We start from the raw sequence: 25,818 nt of genomic DNA on the forward strand, positions 1-25,818 counted from the left end.
GTCTTAGTATTTATCTATCCAAAGTCTTCCTCCATTTCCTTACAGTACGGAAAGCCTTAGCGTAAACTAAGCAACTGCATTCACCCTATACATCTGTCTACCCATCTTTCTATAAGAACGTATGTAATTCTTCCGTTACCATGGAAACCGCGCAGCTAGCTCGAACGTGTCTGGCACCTGGTACGATCTAGCCAATCAGATCGCTGGATCAGATAAGCTGGAACATACGCGCTGACAGCACTTCCCGGCATTCCCTGCGCCTGATGACAGGACAGTCGGAGACACTAACACGGAAGTGAGGCAGGGAAAGACAGATTAGTGCATTCCTGGCACATACAGTTGTGTGACTTTCTGAAATGTGAGTGATGTACTGGCGCTGTATGAGTGCAAGTGGGACAGGGCTAGTGGGAGGACCTATAATGGTGGTATTTAATGCGAAAGAGTGTGTGTGTATGAAGATACCCAAATACAGATGCACTATAGCAGGGAGCTGCCAGAGTATGTGTTTATAAGGGGTATCTATTACATGGTAAGTTTACCAGATCCTGGAGGTTCCCAACTAGAAGGGCTTTTTATATCATTTTTATAGTCACTGCAGCCCAACCTCTATTTATTATATCTCTAGCTTTCTTATACCCGTTTGCTGTCCATGAGATGGGGAAATCCCTGGTCACTACATTTATATTATGAGCTATCGCCTGTAAAGGGGTATTTAATGGGAAGTGATCACTACTATACGTATAGAAGAATGGGCTTCATGTGTAGGGTATCCTCTGTACAGGGTATGTTTAATTGGATGAATTTTCCATAATACTGCGACTATATAATGTAATTAGCCCTATGGCAGGTGTGTGAATGAGAATATCTGGTTACTGCATATGAATAATTGAGTACTCTGTAAGCTTTGATTGCTACACACTTGATGTGTTATGGAGCACAGTTAAAGTAGCAGGATTGTTGGTTACTGTATATAATTAATGGGCCATTCCATGTACAAGGTGGGATTAAAAAAGGGGTATAGATGGGATCTCCATAGCCTGTACATTTAATAATTACTATTATTTCTCATTTAGAATCGCTACAGAGATGCTGAAAGCTGTCATCCTGATTGGTGGCCCCCAAAAGGGTGAGTATGGAAGACCTGGTCTGGGACTTTTGTTTTCATCTCCTGCGGATAGATATACTGGCACTAGACTCTGCTAGCGAGGTAAGCAAACAGAGTGTTAATTGAGAAGTAGATATGCTGTATTTTATATACTGAAATTACTGCGCCAATCTGAAGTGTCAGAATCTCTCTACCAGTAATGATCCGGGCCTTCAACATTATGCACTGAAGCTTCATTCAGAGGACCAGCTGTTAATCAATTGTGCCACAGTCGTGCTTAGTGAAGTACTGTGTGGCTTCTAAGAGGATACTTAGCTGTGTTGCATAGGGAATCATGGAAGATGTAGTTGTGCTACTGATTTCATTTTTTGCCAAATGTCATATCCTTAAGGTTATCCCATGGAGTCCCTAAATACAGTCATATTAATTGATGTATTGTTTACCTGTCCTAGGTACCAGGTTCCGCCCTTTGTCCTTTGAGGTGCCAAAGCCTCTATTTCCAGTTGCAGGGGTGCCTATGGTCCAGCATCACATTGAAGCCTGCAGCAAGGTAAAGCCAACGTTCTGATCTGCCATGTATATAACTTTCACTAAGGGGCTTGTGATAGGCTAACATGGCACTACATGTCTGAAAGTGACTAGGTAATGGTCAGATGCTGATCGTGTGTCTGTGGCATGCAATCTGTGAGGGCCAGTGACTAACCAGGGCTCAAAACTATCCTTGTGTATCACATACCTGCTTGAACTGTACAGGACTTTTACTCATTAGCCATATAGAATCTGGGGCTCTAGCATTAATTTTCAGAGCCAGTATTGCACAGGGGGTCACCTGGTTGGTCACTGCTGATTAGTGCTACACATATCAGTGAATGAACAGCCAGTACCTATTTACAGTAGTGCCCTTAAACGAGGAAAATGATTGCTATGATATACTTCCAGGTTCCCAATCTAAAGGAGATTTTACTGATTGGATTCTATCAACCGAATGAGGCTCTGAACAGCTTCCTTCTCAAAGCCCAGCAGGAATTCAAAGTAGCCATTAGGTGAGCAATGTTTGAGATTATGGCAAATCAGCCATAGGTTAGCATATACTATACTGTAATTCTCTCTGTATTTCTCTTCTGCAATGCATAGTTATCTGTTGCTTAAAAGAAAAGAACCACAAAACAAATGAATGTAAAATTGGTCAGAGTGCTAAGCAATTTACATAATTTTTATTTTAGTTTTCAAACTATTAGCAGTTTTTACAGCTCTTGAATGAATTTGAAACAACATCACCACCTGCTTTTTAATTTTGGCCAACTGCCTACAGTCAGCTGAAAAAGAATATTATATTGCCCATTGAGGGGTTTGTGATTTAATACTGAGATGCCACATTTTTCCTTCTTTTGTAGGTACCTGCAGGAGTATTCTGCCCTCGGCACTGGAGGTGGGATTTACCACTTCCGGGATCAGATTCTCTCTGGTGGGCCACAGGCTTTTTTTGTCATGAATGCAGATGTCTGCTCTGAGTTCCCTCTTGTCCCCATGCTGGACTTCCACAAGCAACATGGAGGCTCACAAAGCTACGTCATCTTAGGAACCACAGTAAGTGGCAGACAAGGTTCTGTCCACTATAACTAGCTGGGTCTGTACTGAGCTGTTAATGTTTTATGTTTAATGTGAATACCCTGCAATTTCTTTATTAATAAATAAGTTATAATCTTGGGAAGACCCATATGTTGCTACTCCCAACAAAAAACATTTACAACTGCGAATTAAACAAACTTTTGATCAGGAAATGCTGGGAGTTCAGATCATCTGGAATGCTGCAAGCTGCCCAATTTTGTTTTAAACATAAAGTAACCCTTAGACAATAAGCACGCCCAGCCAAGGGCTTTTTTTCCTTGCTTATATAATCACATAGCAAGGCCAAATAAACCAACTCCAGTTGGACTTGTGAATATATAAGTACTTCTGAATTATAAAAAAAAAAAAACAGTACATGCGACTGTAATGTGTATGGGAGCCGTATATATAACACTTATTATTTCCACAGGCCAATCGCACACAGTCACTGAATTATGGCTGCATCGTGGCAAATAGGGATACACAAGAGGTAAGGAAAGCATCTGCATCAACCTCCTTGGTTGTTACCACCACTGAGAAGGAATGTCCCTTAACTACATGCCATTAGGGGGATAATGATCCAGTCCTGGATATTTTTTCACCAAAGTTCTTCCCTTTAAGTGGATAACATAAGATAAGGTGCTAAAATGCCCGGAGTGGATGATTATCCATCTAATGACACAAGTCATGTTTAGCTGAAATCTCAGGTTGAGTAGTTTACTTACCCCTTTATTAAAGCTTCTGCCTTAACTTTTCCTTTGCCTGTGCTTCTTTCTTCTCTCCTTCCATATCTGTCTTTTCCTGTGTGTACACCTAGATCCACTCTTTTCTCCTTGCCACGGTAGAGTGATTGTCCCTATGTCCCTCCATAGTTAGTCAGACAAAGTAAACTGTTCTTAACTTCAGTCTTGGTTGGTTGATGGCTTGTCTGATGTTACTTATGAGCCAATCACGTAGAGCATATACTTTAACACCCCTTTATTTACTATACATCCCTCTGTGTAGGAGGACATCTTGCATATTTTTCCTTCTGCTTTCCATCCAATTTCCTTTCAGTCCACCACGTACATTCTTCATTTTTCTTCAGCCACCCCTCACAATGTGTGCCCCTTATTGGGTTGGTCAACAGAGTGGATCTGACATCTTGCTCAGAGCTCCCCAAAAATTGTCTTGTCTGCTGCATCTTGTTTCACTGTGGATTGGCCTGCATTAAGGCAGCTGTGAGTGCAAAGCAGACTTTTTTTTTGTAGACTTAAAGGAGAAGGAAAGGCTAAAAATAATGTTCCAATCATTGCCCATAAAATGTACATATACATACCATCAGTAATTTTTTCTAACAATTAGTCAGTTATTCTGAAGGTGGAATCGATTTTAAAATAAGCTTTAAACTGTTGCAAAGTATACCTCTGCTGCCGTCCATAAATTCTTCTATTCAGGGCACACACACGCACAGTTCGTTTCTGAGGACCCTGCACATGCGCACAACTTCCAAAGCTTTGCCCAGAGTAGAGATGTCACATGACTTGAAAGTCTTTGCAGACCTCTCTGCCCCCACCTGCTCTAGCTCAAGCACCAGTAGGATTACTGCTGTCCCGTTGCCATGGAGACACCCCAAAGTTAAGATAAGTTTTGAAGCTACTGTGCTCACTTGCTTTCTCCTCAGTGTATCAGGGAGCGGAGGAGCAGTGCACACAGATATATCAGCTGCGTTCAGGTCTGTCTGACAGTGGTCTGTACGAATAGAGCATTCAATTTACAAAACGACGTGGTAGGGTCAAATTCTGGTGAGAGCACAGTAGCATTACAGTGGAGAAAGGGAAGTGACATGCACAGAAGAATATGGCGACAGCAAACTTTTAAATAGCGGGGATTTTTTAACTAATAATGTGTGAGAATGGTAACGATTTGAAAGTTAATAAGGCAGCGTTTCAGGAGAGGAGGTTAAGACGAACATCTGAGAGGGGTTTTATTTAAAAAGTTTTCCTTCTCCTTTAAGAAGTTAAAGGAAATGTAGACTACAAAACAAATGAATGTAAGATTGAAACACCTGCTGTTTATTTCTGTTAACTTTACACAGTCAGTAGAAAATAAATTTAACTGAGAAAAGAATTCCCTTGTGATGCTGCTCAGAAAATTAATTTAATGAGCACAGAATAGTCATTTGATGTTTGTCTGGTCAGTTCTGAGCAAATTAACATCACAACACTCAGTAAATTTATTTTCGGTTGTTGCCAGTTGGCCAAAATGAACAGCAGATGGCACTGTTGTTTCAAATGTATTATATTAGTTAAGCCTAGGGCAGGTCAGGATGGAGCAGTCATATGTGCTGTGCATTTATCCCCTTAGGTTCTGCATTATGTAGAAAAGCCTGGCACCTTTGTTAGTGACATCATTAACTGCGGGATCTACCTCTTCTCACCATCCATCTTCCAGCACATCGCTGAGGTTTTCCAGCAAAACCAGCAGGAGCTGCAGCTGTGAGTCCCCCAAATCTGTCCCCTTCTCCCACATTATCCTTTTCCCACTGTTCTCCCTGTCCAGGTCTTCTACATTCTTTTCATCATACTTTCTTTTCATCATACTTTTTTTTTCAATCATGCTTTTTCTTTCTCTCCTCCGCTTCTATATCCCTTGTACCTCTTCCTGCATGGTCCAGGTTTTCCTGTATCAGGTGAGTGCTGTGTGATACTGGCACATGGCATGGGTACAGCACCTAGATGTGAGCTTGGTGGCACATGCTGTTTGAGCTTTGCAGTAGACATACAGACATTAATGTGGGTTATCGTTTATTTTTCATATATTATTGTGTACACAGAACCATTTTAAATAGGGTCTATGCATGGTGGAGCTGCCACATTCTTAACCTTAGACAGTACAGTTAAGTCATACCTTTAACTTCCATTGCAGTGAGATATGTTTGCAGTCCATCTGCCTCTGGCACCTCGAGTGGGTAGTGCCACTTTGGACCAACAGAGGCAAGTGGTATAACCAGAATGTGCACTCGCTGCAATTCAACTCAGTGGATGCAAAAACCAGTAGATATAACTAAAATCATAGCGGAATGGCCAGTGACCATGAGGCCATAGGCATACTTTACAGCTGCCAATTGAACAGAACCATTTAATGTGCTAGTATGTAACTGTCAATGTACAGAGGCTAAGCAAATACATGCAGCATCGCAACTCCTAAATAGTTTCGTGCCTGCGGTAAGACACACCCACCCAGTGTCTGTGTTTGGCTCTGGGGACCCACTGAGTTGTGATGGAGCTGCACATAGATGTTAACCTGCACAGAGGTAGTTGTTCTATATGATCAGGGAAGGAAAAATAAATGCAAAACAAACTCATTATTTTTCCTAAGCACCAACTATTGGTGTGATGTGGTTGTCTTCACAGTTCTCAAAATAACATACAATCTGTGGCTTGTATGGGGGTAAGTAGCAGTCTGTGGCATAAATCATGTGACACCAAAACTGCCAAAATGCATCTCACTGGCACACAATATAAGAAGACACAAAGTAGCAGAAGCCAGCTGATTAAAGGGGTGATTATGTATAAATAGGCCAATTTTCAGCTACTTTTCAATTGGTCTTCAGTTCACCTTTTCCAGCATTCAAATGGGCATCCCTGATTCCATCTTCAAAACAAATGCTCTGTAAAGCTGCAAATGTATTGTTATTGCTACCCTTTATTACCCCTCTTTCTATTCAGGCCCTTATATTTATATTCCAATCACTCTTTTAAACCAGTTCATGGTTGCTAGAGTAATTTGCACCTTAGCAGCCAGATTGCTGAAAGGGCAAACTGGAGAGCTGCTGGCTAAAAATCTAAATAACTCAAAAACCACAAATTATTAAATCCGATTGTAACTTGTCTCAGAATATCACTCTCTACTTCATATCAAAAGTTAACTGAAAGGTGAACAACCCCTTTAACACACCTATGAAGAAGCATTGTGTAAAATAGTCTTGTTTGGAATAGAGTTGGCTTCTACTACATTGTTTTAGCAGACATAAGATGGCCATAGACATGCAGATTTTACCCGAACAATCGGACGTCGTAATCTTCCAATCTGCCACTAACCATTCAGATTTAATAAAGTAGTAAAAGAACAAATCAGACAATGTTCTGGCCATGACAGCAATCGTACGATAGTTATATCTTTGCGTCTATGGCCAGCTTTAGGTCAGAATCTAACAGACTGCTGTGTTTTAGACAGGCCACTGACTAGAAAAAGCCGATCTCTGTATGCAATGAATAAATTAGAACAAGAAAGTAACAGCACTTAAACAAGGCCATGTGACAGGAGTAACAGGAAATCATTATAAGAATCCATCTCTCATTATGAAGTTTCTGCATCCTTAATTACATGTATATTTAATATTATATATAAATAAAATGTAACCTCTGGTAGAACTCTTATTTCCCTTAATACCCTATACAGCAGCATTTTCCACCTCTGCTCTTTCCTCACACTCTCTAGGACAGCATTATTTCTTAGGCTGTTACAACTCCCAGCATCACTACTTAAGCTTAGGTAAAAGACAGATGCTGGGAATTGTAGACCTGACCTAAGGTTGCTAACGACATGAGTTTTTCATGTTGGCGGTTCTTTTTATAGCAGTAAACACTTAGAACTTTTTCTTCACTCACAGTGAGGAGAACTCAAGCTGGCAGCGCATGGAAGTTATTCGCCTTGAGCAGGACGTGTTCAGCACCCTCGCTGGACGCGGAAAGCTCTATGTCTACAAAACAGAAGGTTGCTGGAGCCAGATTAAATCAGCAGGGTGAGAATGAAGAGATCAGTAGATTGCAGGGGCTCCATTGGGAATAATGGAGATATAGTTGTTTCTACTACCCCTTCAATTTCTCTACAGATCAGCCATTTATGCCAGTCGCCTCTACTTGAGCCAGTATGGCACAACCCATCCCGAGCGGCTGGCTAGTACAAAAGAGGGAGGTCCAACTATCAGAGGTAAAGCTCTGGCATCTGTTCTCGGAATCAAATGAAATTGTGTCCCAGTTTTGGAGAAATAATGTGTTTTTACTTGTGTTTTGCTCAGGCAACGTATATATACATCCTACAGCTAATGTGGATCCCTCGGCAGTGGTGAGTACATGTCAACATCGCTGGTTGGGCACCATCTTGTCAACTTTTAATTTGTTAAACCAGGGCAAGTTGCATAAGCTCCATTACAAAATGTCTCTTGGGACTTATCCCATTGCAGATATTGGATTCTTTCTTTATTTCTACTGTTCCTTGGGTGCACTAGTATCAGGAGGTTTCTGATCTGACTGTAAATCTAGTTAAGTTCTGTTCCATTGCACTAATAGAGCCTTGTATTGTAGAGTCTATTGATAGAGGAACATTACTTTGGCCAGCAAACATGACCTTGCCTTCTTCTTGCAGTTGGGCCCTAATGTATCTATCGGTATGGGGGTGACTGTTGCGGCCGGAGTGCGAATTCGAGAATCCATTATCCTGCATGGAGCAGTTCTGCAGGTAATCATTTAAATGGAGCAGCAACCTAAAATGGGTTCTGCCTGGCATTTTGTGCTGCATACAAGGCCTTTTCTGTTTGTAATAGTGATAATGTTCTGCTTTCCCCACAGGACCACAGCTGCGTGCTGAACACTATTGTTGGCTGGGATAGCATGGTTGGGCGATGGGCACGCGTGGAAGGAACACCCAGTGACCCCAATCCAAACGACCCATATTCCAAAATTGACAGTGAGACCCTGTTCAGGGATGGAAAGCTTACCCCTTCTATCACAATTTTAGGTATGAGCAGCAGCATTATTCTTTCCTTCCTCACTATAAACATGTAATATGGTTGGCTTAATTCTGTGCCTAAACAACCACTGCAGCTACATAGCTGCCATGGGTAGCCCGTGGTCTGGGCACTACAACTCTGCTCTGCTAAACAGACCTAGAATTTTGTTTTAGGCAGAGTCATACTGGCTTTAGAGGGAACTTGCTGGTGCTCCCTTCTCTTAAAGGAGAAGGAAAGGCCTATTGAGGTGCCGAAAGTGATTGTATTTACTTACCTGAAACCCCGGGCCGGTGTTCCTATCAAAAAAAAAAAACTTCCATCTTGGGGTTCTTCCAGCGAGCACCACGGAACAATCGGCTCCCTCCTTCTTTCTTCAAATTTCCTGGGGCAGACTCATGCGCAGTAGAGTGAAATAGCAGACTTATTTTTTAAAGTTCGGCTACACGCAAAGAAAGAAGCCGATCGCACTGGTATAACCCCTGACCATTGCACTTTTTTGCGGATAGGAACACCGGTCCGGCATGTGAGGTAAGTACTATATACAATCACTTGAGGGTGCCTATCTTTTGGTATCCCCAAGTAAATAGAGCCTTTCCTTCTCCTTTAACTGAAGCTCAGTCAGCCCAGCTAGCTTGCACATAATTGCCCATGATAAGCAGTAATATAATTGCACGGTTAGAGGGTCGTGCAATAGCATGAGCAAAAAGGAAAGACTTTGCTTGGCTATAGATGCATTCATAGTAGAATGTGCATGTAGCCAACCCCCATCTTAAGTGTTCACACAGACTCACACTCCTCCCACACTCCTGCTCCCATTTTGATTTGTTCACCTCTTTCTTTTCAGGATGTAATGTATCCATTCCTGCTGAGGTTGTGATATTAAACTCCATTGTCCTCCCACACAAAGAGTTGAGCAGAAGCTTCAAGAACCAGATTATTCTGTAGTGGACAGAGCAACTTTAGGATTTTCTATTTGGTGTGTGTATATATGGTATGCCCCAGCAGAAAGCAGGACCTGTCCCACTCCAGAAGCCTCTGATGCATTCAGTGACAATGCTAGGGATAAAGGAAGGATATCTGCTGCACCATTTGCTACGAGACTGGCTGAAAGTACAGACTTAATGGTATTGTGTAATAGGCACCAGTCACTCTGTGCAAATGAACTGTCTTTTAGGTAAATAAAACTGAAAGTGTGTGCGCTTACTAGAGTTCAAAGAGATGTATTCAGAATTCTGTTCTGGTTTCTATTTCTGAGCGTCTCATCTCTTTCATGTGAGCGGATCTCAAACGGCTTATTAAAATAGAAGTTGTCAGGCCTTTTTTTGACCTGTTACTCCATAACAAGTAGACTTCCCACCACAGAACAACCTCAAGACTCCAGAGCTACCCGAAGCCTTGAAAGCTTGTGTCCCAATTATGTCTAAGAGCAGTCATGCTGAGCCAATAAAGGAATTTGTCTGCGGAGATTTCCTTATTGAGATTGGCTTGGAAACAACGGTCATGGAGTTCAGCACCCAAGTGGCTCATCAGGAAGAAAGGCACGCCATCAGTGGAACAGGGAACGTGGCAAAGAATTTCAAGGGGAAATGTGCTAGAGACTGATTATAGGTGGAAAAACTGGCAATACGCACATAATGACCTTACGTGCCACAGAGTAACAAGGGTGCTAAAGTGCAATAACTCAAGTAGGATTATTCTGCAAATGATCTGCAATTTAAAGTTAAACATCACAAAAGGCATCTCCAGATTCTCAGATTCCCGTGTTTTTGGGGTGTTCTATCTTAAAAAAATGTTAGATACTCAGAGGCAATGATATCTGCGTATTTTAAATGGGTACAAAACTAGCCAAAAACACATGCTTGGAACAATGCACAGGGCAATTTGGAGTGTTTTGCTGCCTGTAACATTTCCAGCATGACTTTGCATACCCACTTTTGAGTTGCAGGTCACAGAAATGTATTAGTCAGAGTCACATTTTCTCCTGCTTAATGAAGTCAGTGGTGTGATGTAGAAGGGCCCCCCCCCCAAAAAAAAAAAAAAATTCTTTGAGCAGAAGGCCTTGTTCGAGTCTCCCTCTTGGTCTTGGTCCTGCTGTATGTTAGTTATACCTCTGTCAAAAGTGCATCTGCAAAAAAATAGTGATTGCTATTCAACAGAACGGGCAGGTATTCTATATTGTTTCCCTGCCACTGCACAGAAACAAAGGTACTTTAGTGTCAGCTTAGTAATACAAAGTATGAATACTACTTTAATCAATGATCATTTGGTCAGTGGAAAGTGCAGTTTCATTGGAGTCTGTGTATATAGTAGGGGTGCACGAATCCACGAATCCTTTGCGAAAGATGCTGCCGAATACTGAACCCGTTTGGGAAGGGGAAAACATTTTTTACTTCCTTGTTTTGTCACAAAAAGTCATGCAATTTCCCTCCCTGCCCCTAATTTGCATATGCAAATTAGGATTCTGTTTGGCCAGGCAGAAGATTTGGCTGAATCATGCTGAAATAGGCTAAATCCTAGCCGAATCCTGTATAATTGAAAATACTCAAATGAAAATAAATTAGGCTCCATGTGCAGAATGTATTTGTATATAATACACAAAAGCCATGACTATCCTCTAAATTATATCCTTATAAACGGTGACTAGTGATGTCATCAGTTATAAATGGTGAATAGTGATGTAATTTTCGTCACATGACTCACTAAAACGTGTGTATTATAATAAATAATGTACCCCTTGTCGGAAAATATGAGGATATTAGAAGTAACCTCGGAGTTCCATGACCTGTATAAAAACACTCTGCCTCGTGTTTTTATATGGTCATGGAACAACAGATTCTTGGGCATTCTTACTTGAGGACTGTGTTCTGCTCAGAGAGGAATAAGATATTAGTAATTCAGGCATATAACACATAGTAAAGATATCCAATCACTAGTCATTATACAATGAACTGATTGATATCCATGTCGTCTAGGTCATATCTGTACCAAGAATAATATGTGTATGGCTTAAAGGAAAACTATACATCCAAAATTATACTTAAGCAACAGATCATTTATATTAAAGAATCTTACCAAACTGGTATATATTTTAGTAAATATTGCCCTTTTACATCTCTTGCCTTGAACCACCCTTTCTTGATGGCCTCAGCGATCACCTGACCAGAAATACTACAACTCTAACTGTAACATCAAGAAGTGTTGAAGCAAAAGGCAGAGTTCTGTCTGTCATCCCAGCGGATGGCCCTTCTTTTTAAAATGCCAAGTGTCTATTTAGGATTACAAATGGCACATACAACTAAAAAAGTATATTATATCATGATAATGGTTTATTTACATTAAGCAGGGTTTTACATATGAGCTGTTTTATGCAGTATATTTTTTATGGAGACCCACATTGTTCGGTGTGTACAGTTTTCCTTTAAAGGAGAACTAAAGCTTAACCAAAGTAGTAGGGCTGAAATGTTGTACATTAACTAAAGAAGTAGGGCTGAAATGTTGTACATTATGTTTTGGGCTTTTTTACCAGCCCAAGGCAGCCACAGCCCTTTAGCAGTACAGATCTGTGTCTCCAAAGATGCCCCAGTAGCTCCCCATATTCTCTTATGCTGATTCACTGCACTACTGTCACTTACCGGATGCGCAATATACTGAATATGTATAAAATTCACAATGCAATACTGATTAGTCAATCAGATTATTTGTACATGACAGACAAACCTCATTTTATGCTTGATTATTTGCACCAACCCCTTTGCTTAGTTTCTCAACAGCCGCTCAAAGCCCACTGAGTGTGTCCGTGTCACAGACACTCCTAACATAATTAAAAATGAGAAATTCCTGTGACAACTTTGAAGGACTTTGTATAACTACTACAGAGATGCTAAACCTTTAGGTCGGTTCAATATGCAGTATAAAATGTGGAATTTCTAGACACATTCATTTTTAGGATTTAGTTCCCCTTTAAGTGTAGGTGTAAACTCCAAACCCTGCTGGAAACCAATGGGTACTTACAGGTAAGGGGTGGTTTTTAGATGGCCAGAGGATGAAGAGTTTATTTCTGGAGAAGTCAGGGGATGAAAGAGCCGTTCTGCAAAGGGAAGTGCAAAATGAACCAACTTTAGAAGCAAGTCATGAACAGTAATTTCTCTGTGTGCGGAGGTGTTTGTAGCGGTTTCTCTCTGCCTGATACAAAACAAAGGCAAAGAGCAATAGAGACAATGCTCTGTTTAACTTCAGTTTGTTGTTGGTTCTGCTGGTTTACTATTACTCCACCTACTAGTAAATTATTTGCCATGTAGAAATATAATTTGTAGCAAAAACAGTGATTGATCAAGTTAGTGATGTTGGACTGCTATTCTTCTAAACACGACTGTATATCTTTGTCTGTGGATCGACAGTTTAAATTACCTAAGCACAACTCCTATGAAATTATAGACATCTTAAACATCACAGTTCAGTATGATGACTAGAATTCTGTGCTGTTGGGCACTCCTTCCCCTATCCTACAGGTGGCATAAATGTTCCAGACCTCATTTCTGTATCTAGGGTCCTCACCCTGGCCCAGTTTTGCTGAGCTTACGTTTGTATTTTCTTGATTAGTAAAGAGAAACTGATCCCAGAATAGACAGGGGATAGAGAGCAGCAGCGACATCACCTGTGGAGTTATAGAAAATCATGGGGTAAAGTCCACTTTATAGCTCAGTGTACCAAGAAGCATGTGAACCATTGTTCTTTTGCAAGGCTAAATGTCTTCAATGCACTGTAACTGGCACATCACGGTTACATTCATAACAGCTAAGTACATGATTGTTACACTAGTATGGCACTAGGCAGGGGTAATACTACAGCTCCGAATACAGGAAATTATATTATTGGAACACACATATGACTTGACCTTAGCTTGCCTAGGGGTATCCTGCATGATCATCAGACGGCTTGGATTAGGCACAGAATATCCAACCAGTGTGGGCCCAAAGATCCGAGATATATTAGCCTGGTCCATCTTACACTCTGGGCTCTGCATTACTCTGGAAGAGAAAGGATGATCCTTTAAAGCATGATCCAGTTGTTTGGCCCCAGGAACCTATCCAGACCCTGATCTAAAGATGTCTGGACAGGACTTCAATAGGTTTTAACCAGCCAGTCTGTTGGTTCTTCCTCATACCACAATAACCTACTGACCAGCTCTGCATGGTAGGGATGTACCAAATCCAGGATTCAGTTTGGGATTCAACCTCTTTCAGTAAGATTCAGATTCTGTCAAATACAAGTGCCTGGCCGAACCAAATCCTTAAAATCATGTGACTTTGTAACACAAACAAGGGACTAAAAAAAAAAGTCCCTCTCTGAACCTAGTTTGCATATACAGATTAGGGTTCAAATTTGGTTCAGCCAAGTGGATTTGGTGCATCCCTACCGGAGGGGCAGTTAAAATGTTTTTTTTTTTATCTGTGAGCTACCATGACTATAATGTCCTTAACATCCTCCCAGTAGGATCTCTAATGTAAGTAGTGTGTTAGGATAAAGTTCTGTAATGGCAGCTTATGGTTAAGATGAAAGACATGGCAGTGCAATACATTTTGGCTTTGGTGGGTATAGACAGAGGTAATTCTTTGAGGTCAACTTGGGTGGTGCTTGTTGCAGTACCTGTAGAGATGCAAGATGAGGAAGGCAAGAGTGTCTCTGTTAGGGATGTAGCGAACGTCGGAAAAAAAGTTCGCGAACATATTAGCGAACTTGCGCAAAAATGCGAGCGGTTCGCGAATGGTTCGCGAACCCCATAGACTTCAATGGGAAGGCGAACTTTAACATCTAGAAAAGACATTTCTGGCCAGAAAAATGATTTTAAAGTTGTTTAAAGGGTGCAACGACCTGGACAGTGGCATGCCAGAGGGGGATCAAGGGCAAAAATGTATCTGAAAAATCTGCCTGTGTGTGCTTGGAAGAGATAGTGTAGGGGGAGAGCTGTTAGTGATTTCAGGGACAGATGATAGTAAGTTTGCTGGCTAGTAATCTGCTTGATACTGCTCTGTATTGGAGGGACAGAAGTCTGCAGGGATTTGAGGGACATTTTAGCTTAGGTAGCTTTGCTGGATAGTAATCTACTGTTCTCTTTAAACAACTGCCATACGTTGACCTTGTAGGCATTGTTTGCCCAGTTTTTTTGGACGCAGCCACTGAAGCACAGTTGCCATAAAAAATATGCCATATAAATGCTGAAAATAGTAATTTTTCGCCATACGTTGACCTTGTAGACATTGTTTGCCCAGTTTTTTTGGTTGCAGCCACTGAAGCACAGTTGCCAGAAAAAATATGCCATATAAATGCTGAAAATAGTCATTTTTTGCCATACGTTGACCTTGTAGGCATTGTTTGCCCAGTTTTTTTGGTCGCAGCCACTGAAGCACAGTTGCCAGAAAAAATATGCCATATAAATGCTGAAAATAGTAATTTTTTGCCATATACGTTGAGTCAACGTATGGCAAAAAATGACTATTTTCAGCATTTATATGGCATATTTTTTCTGGCCTCTGTGCTTCAGTGGCTGCGGCCAAAAAAACTGGGCAAACAATGCCTACAAGGTCAACGTCGTTGACCTTGTAGGCATTGTTTGCCCAGTTTTTTTGGCCGCAGCCACTGAAGCACAGAGGCCAGAAAAAATATGCCATATAAATGCTGAAAATAGTAATTTTTTTGGTCGCAGCCACTGAAGCACAGTTGCCAGAAAAATTATGCCATATAAATGCTGAAAATATGCATTTTTTTGGTTGCAGCCACTGAAGCACAGAGGCCAGAAAAATTATGCCATATAAATGCTGAAAATATAAATTTTTTTGGTTGCAGCCACTGAAGCACAGAGGCCAGAAAAATTATGCCATATAAATGCAGAAAATATGCATTTTTTTGGTCGCAGCCACTGAAGCACAGTTGCCAGAAAAATTATGCCATATAAATGCTGAAAATATACATTTTTTTGGTTGCAGCCACTGAAGCACAGAGGCCAGAAAAATTATGCCATATAAATGCTGAAAATATGCATTTTTTTGGTCGCAGCCACTGAAGCACAGTTGCCAGAAAAATTATGCCATATAAATGCTGAAAATATAAATTTTTTTGGTTGCAGCCACTGAAGCACAGAGGCCAGAAAAATTATGCCATATAAATGCTGAAAAATATGCATTTTTTTGGTTGCAGCCACTGAAGCACAGAGGCCAGAAAAATTATGCCATATAAATGCAGAAAATATGCATTTTTTTGGACGCAGCCACTGAAGCACAGTTGCCAGAAAAAATATGCCATATAAATGCTGAAAATAGTCATTTTTTGCCATACGTTGACCTTGTAGACATTGTTTGCCCAGTTTTTTTGGTTGCAGCCACTGAAGCACAGAGGCCAGAAAAAATTAAACCAGTAGGGTTTGCACCCTAGTTTGTAATGGTGGCGGAGGGAGGAGGAGGACGCTAAAGGACAGCTGTGTGTGGAGTCATGAGGCTTGAAGAGAAGGACAGCTGCATAGAAGTCAGAACAAGTCTTCCGGCGTGCAGTAACCCTCCGAGATCCACCCCTCATTCATTTTAATAAAGGTCAGGTAATCGACACTTTTGTGACCTAGGCGAGTTCTCTTCTCAGTTACAATCCCTCCTGCTGCACTGAAGGTCCTTTCTGAGAGCACACTTGAGGCTGGGCAAGACAAGAGGTTCATGGCAAATTGTGACAGCTCTGGCCACAGATCAAGCCTGCACACCCAGTAGTCCAGGGGTTCATCGCTCCTCAGAGTGTCGATATCTGCAGTTAATGCCAGGTAGTCCGCTACCTGCCGGTCGAGGCGTTCTTTGAGGGTGGATCCAGAAGGGTTGTGGCGCTGCCTTGGACAGAAAAACATTTGCATGTCTGACGTTACAGACTGGCCAAAGGGCTTTGTCCTTGCAGGTGTGCTCGTGGCAGGATTACTGGCACCTCTGCCCCTGGAATGTTGATGAGTTCCTGAATTGACATCACCCTTAAAAGCATTGTACAACATGTTTGCAGGCTGGTTTGTAAATGCCGCATCTTTTCGGACTTGTGGTATGTTGGTAACATTTCTGACACTTTATGCTTGTACCGAGGGTCTAGTAGCGTTGCGACCCAGTACAGGTCCTTCTCCTTAAGCCTCTTGATACGGGGGTCCTTCAACAGGCATGACAGCATGAAAGACCCCATTCTCACAAGGTTGGATGCAGAGCTATCCATCTCCGCTTCCTCATTATCAAGGACTGCATCATCCACGGTCTCCTCCCCCCAGCCACATACAAGACCAGGGGTCCCCAAAAGGTCACCACTAACCCCCTGGGAAGCCTGCTCCTGTTGGTCCTCCTCCTCCTCCTCCACAAAGCCACCTTCCTCCTCTGACTCCACTTCTGGCACCTCTCCCTGCGTTGCAGCAGGTGCCTGGGTTCGTTCTGGTGATTCCGACCAGAAATCGTGCGCTTCCAGCTCCTCGTCACGCTGGTCTACAGCCTCATCTGTCACTCGTCGCACGGCACGCTCCAGGAATAAAGCGAAGGGTATTAGGTCGCTGATGGTGCCTTCGGTGCGACTGACCATATTTGTCACCTCTTCAAAAGGTCGCATGAGCCTGCAGGCATCGCGCATAAGCACCCAGTAACGGGGGAAAAAAATCCCCAGCTGTGCAGATCCAGTCCTACCACCCAGTTCAAAAAGGTACTCGTTGACGGCCCTTTGTTGTTGCAGCAGACGTTCCAACATAAGGAGCGTTGAATTCCAGCGAGTCTGGCTGTCAGAAATCAAACGCCTGACTGGCATGTTGTAGCGCTGCTGAATGTCAGCAAGGCGTGCCATGGCTGTGTAGGAACGTCTGAAATGGGCCGACACCTTTCTGGACTGGGTGAGAACGTCCTGGAATCCTGGGTACTTGGAGACAAAACGTTGGACTATTAAATTTAACACATGTGCCATGCAGGGCACATGTGTTAAATTGCCTAGTCTCAACGCTGCCAACAGATTGCTTCCATTGTCACACACCACTTTTCCGATCTGCAGTTGGTGTGGGGTCAGCCACCGATCGGCCTGTGACTGCAGAGATGACAGGAGTACAGATCCGGTATGGTTTTTGCTTTCCAGGCACGTCATCCCCAAGACAGCGTGACAACGGCGTACCTGGCACGTCGAATAGCCTAGGGGGAGCTGGGGGTGCACAGGTGTGGAGGAGGAGAAGGAGGACCCAGCAGCAGAGTAAGAAGAAGAAGAAGACGAGGTAGAGAGCGATGGAGGAGTAGAGGTGGTGGCAGAACCGCGTGCAATCCGTGGCGGTGACACCAACTCCACTGTTGCTGTTGAGCTACCCATTCCCTGCTTCCCAGCCATTACCAAGTTCACCCAGTGGGCAGTGTAGGTGACATACCTGCCCTGACCATGCTTGGAGGACCATGCGTCAGTAGTCATATGGACCTTTGGCCCAACACTAAGTGACAGAGATGCGGTAACTTGGCTCTGCACATGTTGGTACAGGTGTGGTATTCCCTTTTTAGAAAAAAAATTGCGGCTGGGTACCTTCCACTGCGGTGTCCCAATTGCTACAAATTTGCGGAAGGCCTCAGAGTCCACCAGCTGGTATGGTAAAAGCTGGCGGGCTAAGAGTGCAGACAAGCCAGCTGTCAGACGCCGGGCAAGGGGGTGACAGTCAGACATTGGCTTCTTACGCTCAAACATGGCCTTCACAGAAACTTGGCTGGTGGCAGATGACTGGGAATGGGAACAGGTGGTCAAGGTGGAAGGCGGAGTGGAGGGTGGTTCAGACGGGTCAAGGAGAGCAGAGGTAGAGCAGTAAGATGCTGGACCAGAAGGAGTGTGGCTTTTAGTTTGCCTGTTGCCTTTGAGGTGTTGCTCCCAAAGTGCTTTGTGCTTGCCGCTCATGTGCCTTCGCATAGAAGTTGTACCTATGTGGCTGTTGGGCTTACCAAGGCTCAGTTTCTGACTGCACTCATTGCAAATTACAATGCTTTTGTCAGAGGCACACACATTAAAAAAATCCCACACTGCTGACTTTTTGGAAGTGTGCGATCTGGCGGTAACAGTAGAAGTTGGCGGCATTGGCGGCAATGGCGGGTGCGTTGGCCGGCTGAACACAGGTGCCGATACATGTTGTTGCCCTACTGATCCCTGCGGGCTGTCCTCCCTGCTTCTTCTAAGTCTTATTCTCCTACTGCCTCTCTGACTCTCCGTCTCTCCATCTGAACTACCCTCCTCTTGCTCTCTTCTACTAGGCACCCACAAAACATCAATCTCCTCATCATCATTCTCCTCAGATGCATCAATTTCTTCTGACACATCACAGAAGGAAGCAGCAGCGGGGACCTCCTCCTCATCACTCATTATGTCCATCTCTATCGTGTTCTCTGCCAGAATTAAATCTGGTGTAAGGTCCTCATCTCCTTCATCTTCTTCTGGCAATAATGGTTGCGCATTACTCAGTTCAAGAAACTCATGGGAAAATAACTCCTCTGACCCCAGTGAAGAAGGGGCACCGGTGGTGGAGGAAGTGTTACGTGGGGTGGCCATAGCAGTGGAGGATGAGGAGGATGTTGTGGTAAAGTTAGAAACGGTAGAGGATGGGGTGTGCTGTGTAAGCCAGTCAACTACCTCTTCAGCATTTTGGGAGTTCAGGGTCATTGGCTTTTTAAAACTGGGCAATTTGCTAGGGCCACAGGATTGCATAGCAGCACGGCCCCTAGCACGGCCTCTGCGTGGCGGCCTGCCTTTGCCTGGCATTATTTTTAAAAAAACAACAACAACAACAAAAACTCAGTTGGTTTTTCTGGAAACGATAATACACACAGCTAGATGGCGGGTTGAAGAAAACAGTGTGCAAATAATGCCTACAAGGTCAACGTATACACTACTACAGCGGTGGATACGGATTACGTAAAATATATGAATGCTGCTTGAAAAAAAGTAACTCAAGTGGTTTTTCTAGAGACGATAATATTATCAATATTTAGACAAAATGTGAACAAGCTCACACAGCTAGATGGCGGGTTGAAGAAAACAGTGTGCAAATAATGCCTACAAGGTCAACGTATACACTACTACAGCGGTGGATACGGATTACGTAAAATATATTATGGCTGCTTGAAAAAAGTCACTCCGGTGTTTTTTCTGGAGACGGTAATATTATGGATATTTAGACAGAATGTGAACAAGGTCACACAGCTAGATGGCGGGTTGAAGAAAACAGTGTGCAAATAATGCCTACAAGGTCAACGTATACACTACTACAGCGGTGGATACGGATTACGTAAAATATATTATGGCTGCTTGAAAAAAGTCACTCCGGTGTTTTTTCTGGAGACGGTAATATTATGGATATTTAGACAGAATGTGAACAAGGTCACACAGCTAGATGGCGGGTTGAAGAAAACAGTGTGCAAATAATGCCTACAAGGTCAACGTATACACTACTACAGCGGTGGATACGGATTACGTAAAATATATTATGGCTGCTTGAAAAAAGTCACTCCGGTGTTTTTTCTGGAGACGGTAATATTATGGATATTTAGACAGAATGTGAACAAGGTCACACAGCTAGATGGCGGGTTGAAGAAAACAGTGTGCAAATAATGCCTACAAGGTCAACGTATACACTACTACAGCGGTGGATACGGATTACGTAAAATATATTATGGCTGCTTGAAAAAAGTCACTCCGGTGTTTTTTCTGGAGACGGTAATATTATGGATATTTAGACAGAATGTGAACAAGGTCACACAGCTAGATGGCGGGTTGAAGAAAACAGTGTGCAAATAAGGCCTACAAGGTCAACGTATACACTACTACAGCGGTGGATACGGATTACGTAAAATATATGAATGCTGCTTGAAAAAAAGTAACTCAAGTGGTTTTTCTAGAGACGATAATATTATCAATATTTAGACAAAATGTGAACAAGCTCACACAGCTAGATGGAGGGTTGAAGAAAACAGTGTGCAAATAATGCCTACAAGGTCAACGTATACACTACTACAGCGGTGGATACGGATTACGTAAAATATATTATGGCTGCTTGAAAAAAGTCACTCCGGTGTTTTTTCTGGAGACGGTAATATTATGGATATTTAGACAGAATGTGAACAAGGTCACACAGCTAGATGGCGGGTTGAAGAAAACAGTGTGCAAATAATGCCTACAGGGCAAATAATGCCTAAAAGGTCAACTTATACACTACTACAGCGGTAGTAAAATAAAAAAAAGTAAAATAAAAAAAAAATGAATATTAAAAAAAAAAAATTAAAGTTGGTGCTGCTGAACTACTAGGAGCAGCAGATTAGCACACCAGTCCCACTCCCCAACACTGCTAGACTAATAGCACTGGGCTCTTATAGTAGTAGTAGTAGTAGTAGTAAAACAACAAAAAAATAAATAAAAGCAGTCCTTACAAGGACTACTGTTATTGCAGCAGTCAGCAGATGAGATCAGAAGCAGGACAGCTGCCCACTGCAGCTACATACAGAGCACTGCAGTAGAAGGTAGATTACTAGCCAGCAAAGCTACCTAAGCTTAAATGTCCCTCAAACCCCTGCAGACTTCTGTCCCTCCAATAACAGAGCAGTATCAAAACGATTACTAGCCAGCAAACTTTCAACTGTCCCTGAAATCACTAACAGGCAGCAGCTCTCTCCCTACACTATCTCTTCAGCACACACAGGCAGAGTGAAAAAACGCTGCAGGGCTTCGGTTTTTATAGGGAAGGGGAGTGGTCCAGGGGAGAGCTTCCTGATTGGCTTCCATGTACCTGCTGGTCTGGGGTGAGAGGGCAAAAAAAAGCGCCAACAATGGCGAACCCAAAATGGCGAACGTCGCGCGACGTTCGCGAACTTCCGGCGAGCGCGAACACCCGATGTTCGCGCGAACAAGTTCGCCGGCGAACAGTTCGCGACATCTCTAGTCTCTGTTAGGAGCAGGCAGAGCATGCACAGCCTGACAAGTCTCAGCTCTTCCGTCATACTCATCAAGAATGTCTGGCAGGGGATAAAGAGCAATAGAAACCATGTGAAACCCCATTGGTTGTTCCGAAGCAGCATATAGTAAATTGAACTAATTCATTGCTTGCCATGTGTAATTATCCCAAACCGTCATATTCACAGGCTGCAGATATTTTGAGACCATGCTTTTATAAAAACCAAGACAAGCTGTAAACGGCACAAAAATAGACACTAACTACTTTCATCGTGTGTAAGGGCTGGTGTGAGACATTTATAGAAATCATATACTCCAGAGCCAACTTAGCTAATTAAAACGAGGGGGATGTTGTTTCTGGGAGATCATTTGTTCAAACATCTGCAGCGCTAGTCCAATGTTGGCTTTGTTCTATTGCATCCCTGAAAGGAAAACTGGCTATTGGAAGTGGTACTGCAACTAATCATCTATAAAATTAATAAAACAGTAGGGCTTATTCACTTACCCTGACGCAGTTAACAAAGTGAATTTTTGGAGGCAATTGCAATGATTTTTTTCCCCCACAATGCACCTTTTCCCAAGGATTCATACACCTTAGAATGTGCAATGAGGGATGAATCAGATGTGATTGCACAATGTATCTGTTTAGACCCAACTCACTGTAGGGAAAGTGCAAGTCGGTAGGCATTGCAGGTATGAAATCTGCCACAATTCCCTGTATAGAGGGGAGAGTGTGTGAGGTGCCAATACAGAGGCTTGGAGTACAAAACACAAAAAAGGTAATTACCGGCCCATTTTTGAAGTTTATACTGGGGGTTGGGAAGGCAGAAGAGCACATTTTGGGGCAGAAATCCTTACTCTCGAGGTGTATTAGGATACGACAATCCTTGCACTTCAGGCACATCTTGCCAAAACGGACCTTCTGTCCACAAACCAAGCAGACCTCTGCTCGGATCATCTGTAGGGAAACAACCATGTAACCAGTCTCTTCACTGTATATTGGCGAATCTGTCAGGCAGTGGAATAACAATCTAAAAAGCATGTTAGGGGTTAATGGGAGTGGTATCTAGTATCAGTAGTATATATGAAAGAGATTCAATACTTGTGAGCCTTATGAGTGACTCTAGTGACCCAAAGTGGCTACTTTTCATTACCATTCACTCCCTGTTGAATTTAGTACAGTTTGCTGCCCAGATAAGACCAATTCACAGATATCTGTTAGTTCACTGATGGGTAGGTTTTACAATTTAATGTACCAATGCACTGGGTAGGCCAGTGAATGCTGCAACGGCAGCTGAGGAAGTGGAGAAATCTGCAGCTCCTCTTTACTTCCTGCTGTTTCAGTCATTGAGATGCTCAACGTGAACTAGTAGAAATGAGGACCTCAAGTGTCTGTCATTTGACATGTGGGTCACTATCCTGGATACTATATAGGATTGGCTTATGTATGGCTGTCTTAAATAATAATCAGTGCTGCGAAATATGTTGGCGCTATATAAATACATGTTATTAATGATAAAAAAACTTGCACTGAAAGATCGTATCCAGGACCTAGCTTCCTGCCTGACCATGGGAAGGAAAGCAGCACTGTGCAGATATGGGACCTGTTATCCAGAATGTAGACCTGGGGTATTCTGGATAAAGGATTTTTCCGTAATTTGGATCTTCATACCTTAAGTCTACTAGAAAATCCTTTAAACATTAAATAAAATCAATCAAATTCTGCCAACGTGGAAAACGTAATGGCGAATCCCCAGAACAATTTGCTTTGAGAGAGCTGGTTGTTACCTGTGAGTTTGGGAATCTAACAGATGAAATGCTAAGAGACCAAATAGTGGAAAAAACGAACTCACCTCGCATTAGAGAGAGACTGCTCCTATAGCAGGATTTAACCCTTGCAAAGGCTATTACAGTTGCTAGTCAAATTGAAACAGCAGTGGCAGAGGCTAAAACTCTCAGTCAGGGAACTGCTGGGAATGTACAGACTGTGAATTCAACACTGTGGCCTAATAATGTACAGTCACAGGCAAAATACAATGCTAAGGAAAGGGATTCACTCCAAAACCATACAGCAAATACAAATAGAAAATACTGCTTCCGCTGTGGTTCAACACAACACACTGTAAATTATGTTACATGTCCTGCAAAAGCTAAACGGTGCCGCAAATGCACAAAAGTAGGACATTTGCTAAGATCTGCCGTAGTTCTGCTAAAGATGTTCACAAAGTCACTACTACAAACGTTACAGTATTAAGTGTGGATAAAGCTGGTACATTTATTCCATACAAGTTTATATGCACTGTCAATGTCAGTACTGCCTCTGCTGACAAGGGACATTCCATTAACCTGATGCTGATACAGGTTCAGCTGTTTCTATACTACCAAAGGATATTTTCTTGAAATACTTTGCAAAAGATCCACTTGTTGCACCTGCCCTGAAACTGGTCAGTTACTTAAAAGATCCAATCCCTGTGCTTGGTTGCTTGCCAGTGACTGTACAATTTGAAACAAATACTGCAAAATGTGACTTTTACATTGTGAAAAAGGGCATTGCTATACTTGGAAGGGATCTCTGCTGCATTAAACCTACAATTAGTTGATGGTCTCATTACTACAGCACCAGTGTCTGCCACACAGCCAGTGTCTAAAATTTCACCACAAAGCAACACTTCGCTGGACTGTGCAAAGAACTTTGTACACAAAGTTAAGTGGAGACCAGATGTAAAACCAGTACCATTTCTTGATTCAGCATGGGAAAAAATTGCTATTGATATTGTTGGTCCTTTTACAGATGCTCCTATAGACTGCAGATTTGCTATAACCTTGATAGACTATTACAGTAAATGGCCTGAAATTGCATTTGTTTCTCATATAACATCAGCTACATTAATAAAATTTCTGTCTACAGTCTTCAGCAGAGAAGGTAATCCAAAGGAGTTAATATCAGACAACGGACCTCAGTTTGTCTCATATGTTTTTGAATCCTTTCTGAGAGACAGGAATATTGTACATAGGAAATCTTCAGTGTATTACCCACAAGCAAATGGAGGAATCGAGCGATTCAACAGAAGTCTGAAAGAAGCACTACAGACAGCAAATCTTACTGGGAAATCTTGGAAAGTATTTACAACAGAGTTCCTACATAACTACAGAGCAACGCGCCATGCAACAACCCAATCATCTCCAGCTGAATTATTACATGGCAGACAGATGCACACTAAGTTACATATTGCAGACATCAAACTTCCACAAAATACTGTGCCTACATATCATCTACTGCTGACATTGTGAAACGACAACAAGCCAAATGCAAGGCTTATACTGACAGAAAACGTGGTGCCACAGAAGAATACTTTCAGCCTGGATCTTTAGTCAGAATTAAGAAACCAGGAATACTGAAACAAGGACAATCTAAATTTACTACACCACTTGAAGTGAGACGCCAGTGAGTACCATACACAAATGAACTGTCTGATGGACGCATATGGAATTCAGGTCGTCTTGCTCCTGTTAGATATGACTTTGGAGAAGCTCCATTTGATGAATGACATTTTCCTACTCCTGGGGGCCGATTCACTAAGCTCGAGTGAAGGATTCGAATGAAAAATACTTCGAATTTCGAAGTATTTTTTGGGTACTTCGACCATCGAATGGGCTACTTCGACCTTCGACTACGACCTTCGACTTCGATTCGAACGAAAAATCGTTCGACTATTCGACCATTCGATAGTCGAAGTACTTTCCCTTTAAAAAAAACTTCGACCCCCTACTTCGGCAGATAAAACCTACCGAAGTCAATGTTAGCCTATGGGGAAGGTCCCCATAGGCTTGCTAAACTTTTTTTGATCGAAGGATTTTCCTTCGATCGTTGGATTAAAATCCTTCGAATCGTTCGATTCGAAGGATTTAATCGTTCGATCGAACGAAAAATCCTTCGATCGATCGAACGAACGTTTAGCGCTAAATCCTTCGACTTCGATATTCGAAGTCGAAGGATTTCAATTCGAGGGTCGAATTTCGAAGTATTTTTTACTTCGAAATTCGACCCTTAGTGAATCTGCCCCCTGATGTTAACTGCAATAGGCCTGAAGAAAGTGAACCTATAAGGCATACTGAGAGAATCAGAAAACTACCTGCATGGACCAAGGACTTTGTGATGTGAAGAATGTATATTATTGTTTTAAATTGCATACTGTTTAATTGTTGCTGTTTATTATAGTTGTCCAAATGCTTTCCTACTATAGGGGGAATATGTGGTGTTTGTGCAGATGGCCTGTAGATGTCACTGTGCTCAGACTTATACTGTGCAGACTTCCTGTCAGCTTAAAAGTGAAAGTTACTGTTGTGTAATGCCTGCATGACTCTGCTAATAAAGCACTGT

At 42.4% G+C, this 25,818-nt stretch overlaps 1 protein-coding gene and 1 pseudogene across 3 annotated transcripts; one reads left to right on the top strand and one right to left on the bottom strand.

Annotated features, from left to right (window-relative positions):
* Positions 1–214: 214 nt before the first annotated feature.
* Positions 215–9,689, top strand: gmppa.S (GDP-mannose pyrophosphorylase A S homeolog). Of its 3 annotated transcripts, none has more exons than XM_018237474.2 (14): positions 215–358; positions 1,074–1,126; positions 1,558–1,655; positions 2,045–2,148; positions 2,500–2,692; positions 3,144–3,203; positions 5,060–5,190; positions 5,370–5,384; positions 7,368–7,499; positions 7,590–7,687; positions 7,776–7,822; positions 8,123–8,215; positions 8,326–8,494; positions 9,331–9,689. In XM_018237474.2, exons 2-14 carry the CDS (start codon positions 1,087–1,089, stop codon positions 9,429–9,431), a joined length of 1,281 nt encoding a protein of 426 aa, XP_018092963.1. In that variant the 5' UTR covers positions 215–358; positions 1,074–1,086; the 3' UTR covers positions 9,432–9,689.
* A 1,551-nt stretch (positions 9,690–11,240) lies between these two features.
* Positions 11,241–25,818, bottom strand: part of LOC108702256 — a 119,631-nt pseudogene continuing 105,053 nt past the window's right edge.

This window comes from Xenopus laevis, chromosome 9_10S (genome assembly GCF_017654675.1).
Source record: "Xenopus laevis strain J_2021 chromosome 9_10S, Xenopus_laevis_v10.1, whole genome shotgun sequence".
Classification (NCBI taxonomy): Eukaryota; Metazoa; Chordata; class Amphibia; order Anura; family Pipidae; genus Xenopus; species Xenopus laevis.

What these genes read in the sequence shown, in the direction of transcription:
- gmppa.S (XM_018237474.2), top strand. Translation starts at nt 1,087, where the DNA reads ATGCTGAAAGCTGTCATCCTGATTGGTGGCCCCCAAAAGG. An exon ending in GGGAGGTCCAACTATCAGAG is followed by an intron (nt 7,688 to 7,775) that starts GTAAAGCTCTGG and finishes TGTTTTGCTCAG; the next exon opens with GCAACGTATATATACATCCT. An exon ending in ATGTGGATCCCTCGGCAGTG is followed by an intron (nt 7,823 to 8,122) that starts GTGAGTACATGT and finishes TTCTTCTTGCAG; the next exon opens with TTGGGCCCTAATGTATCTAT.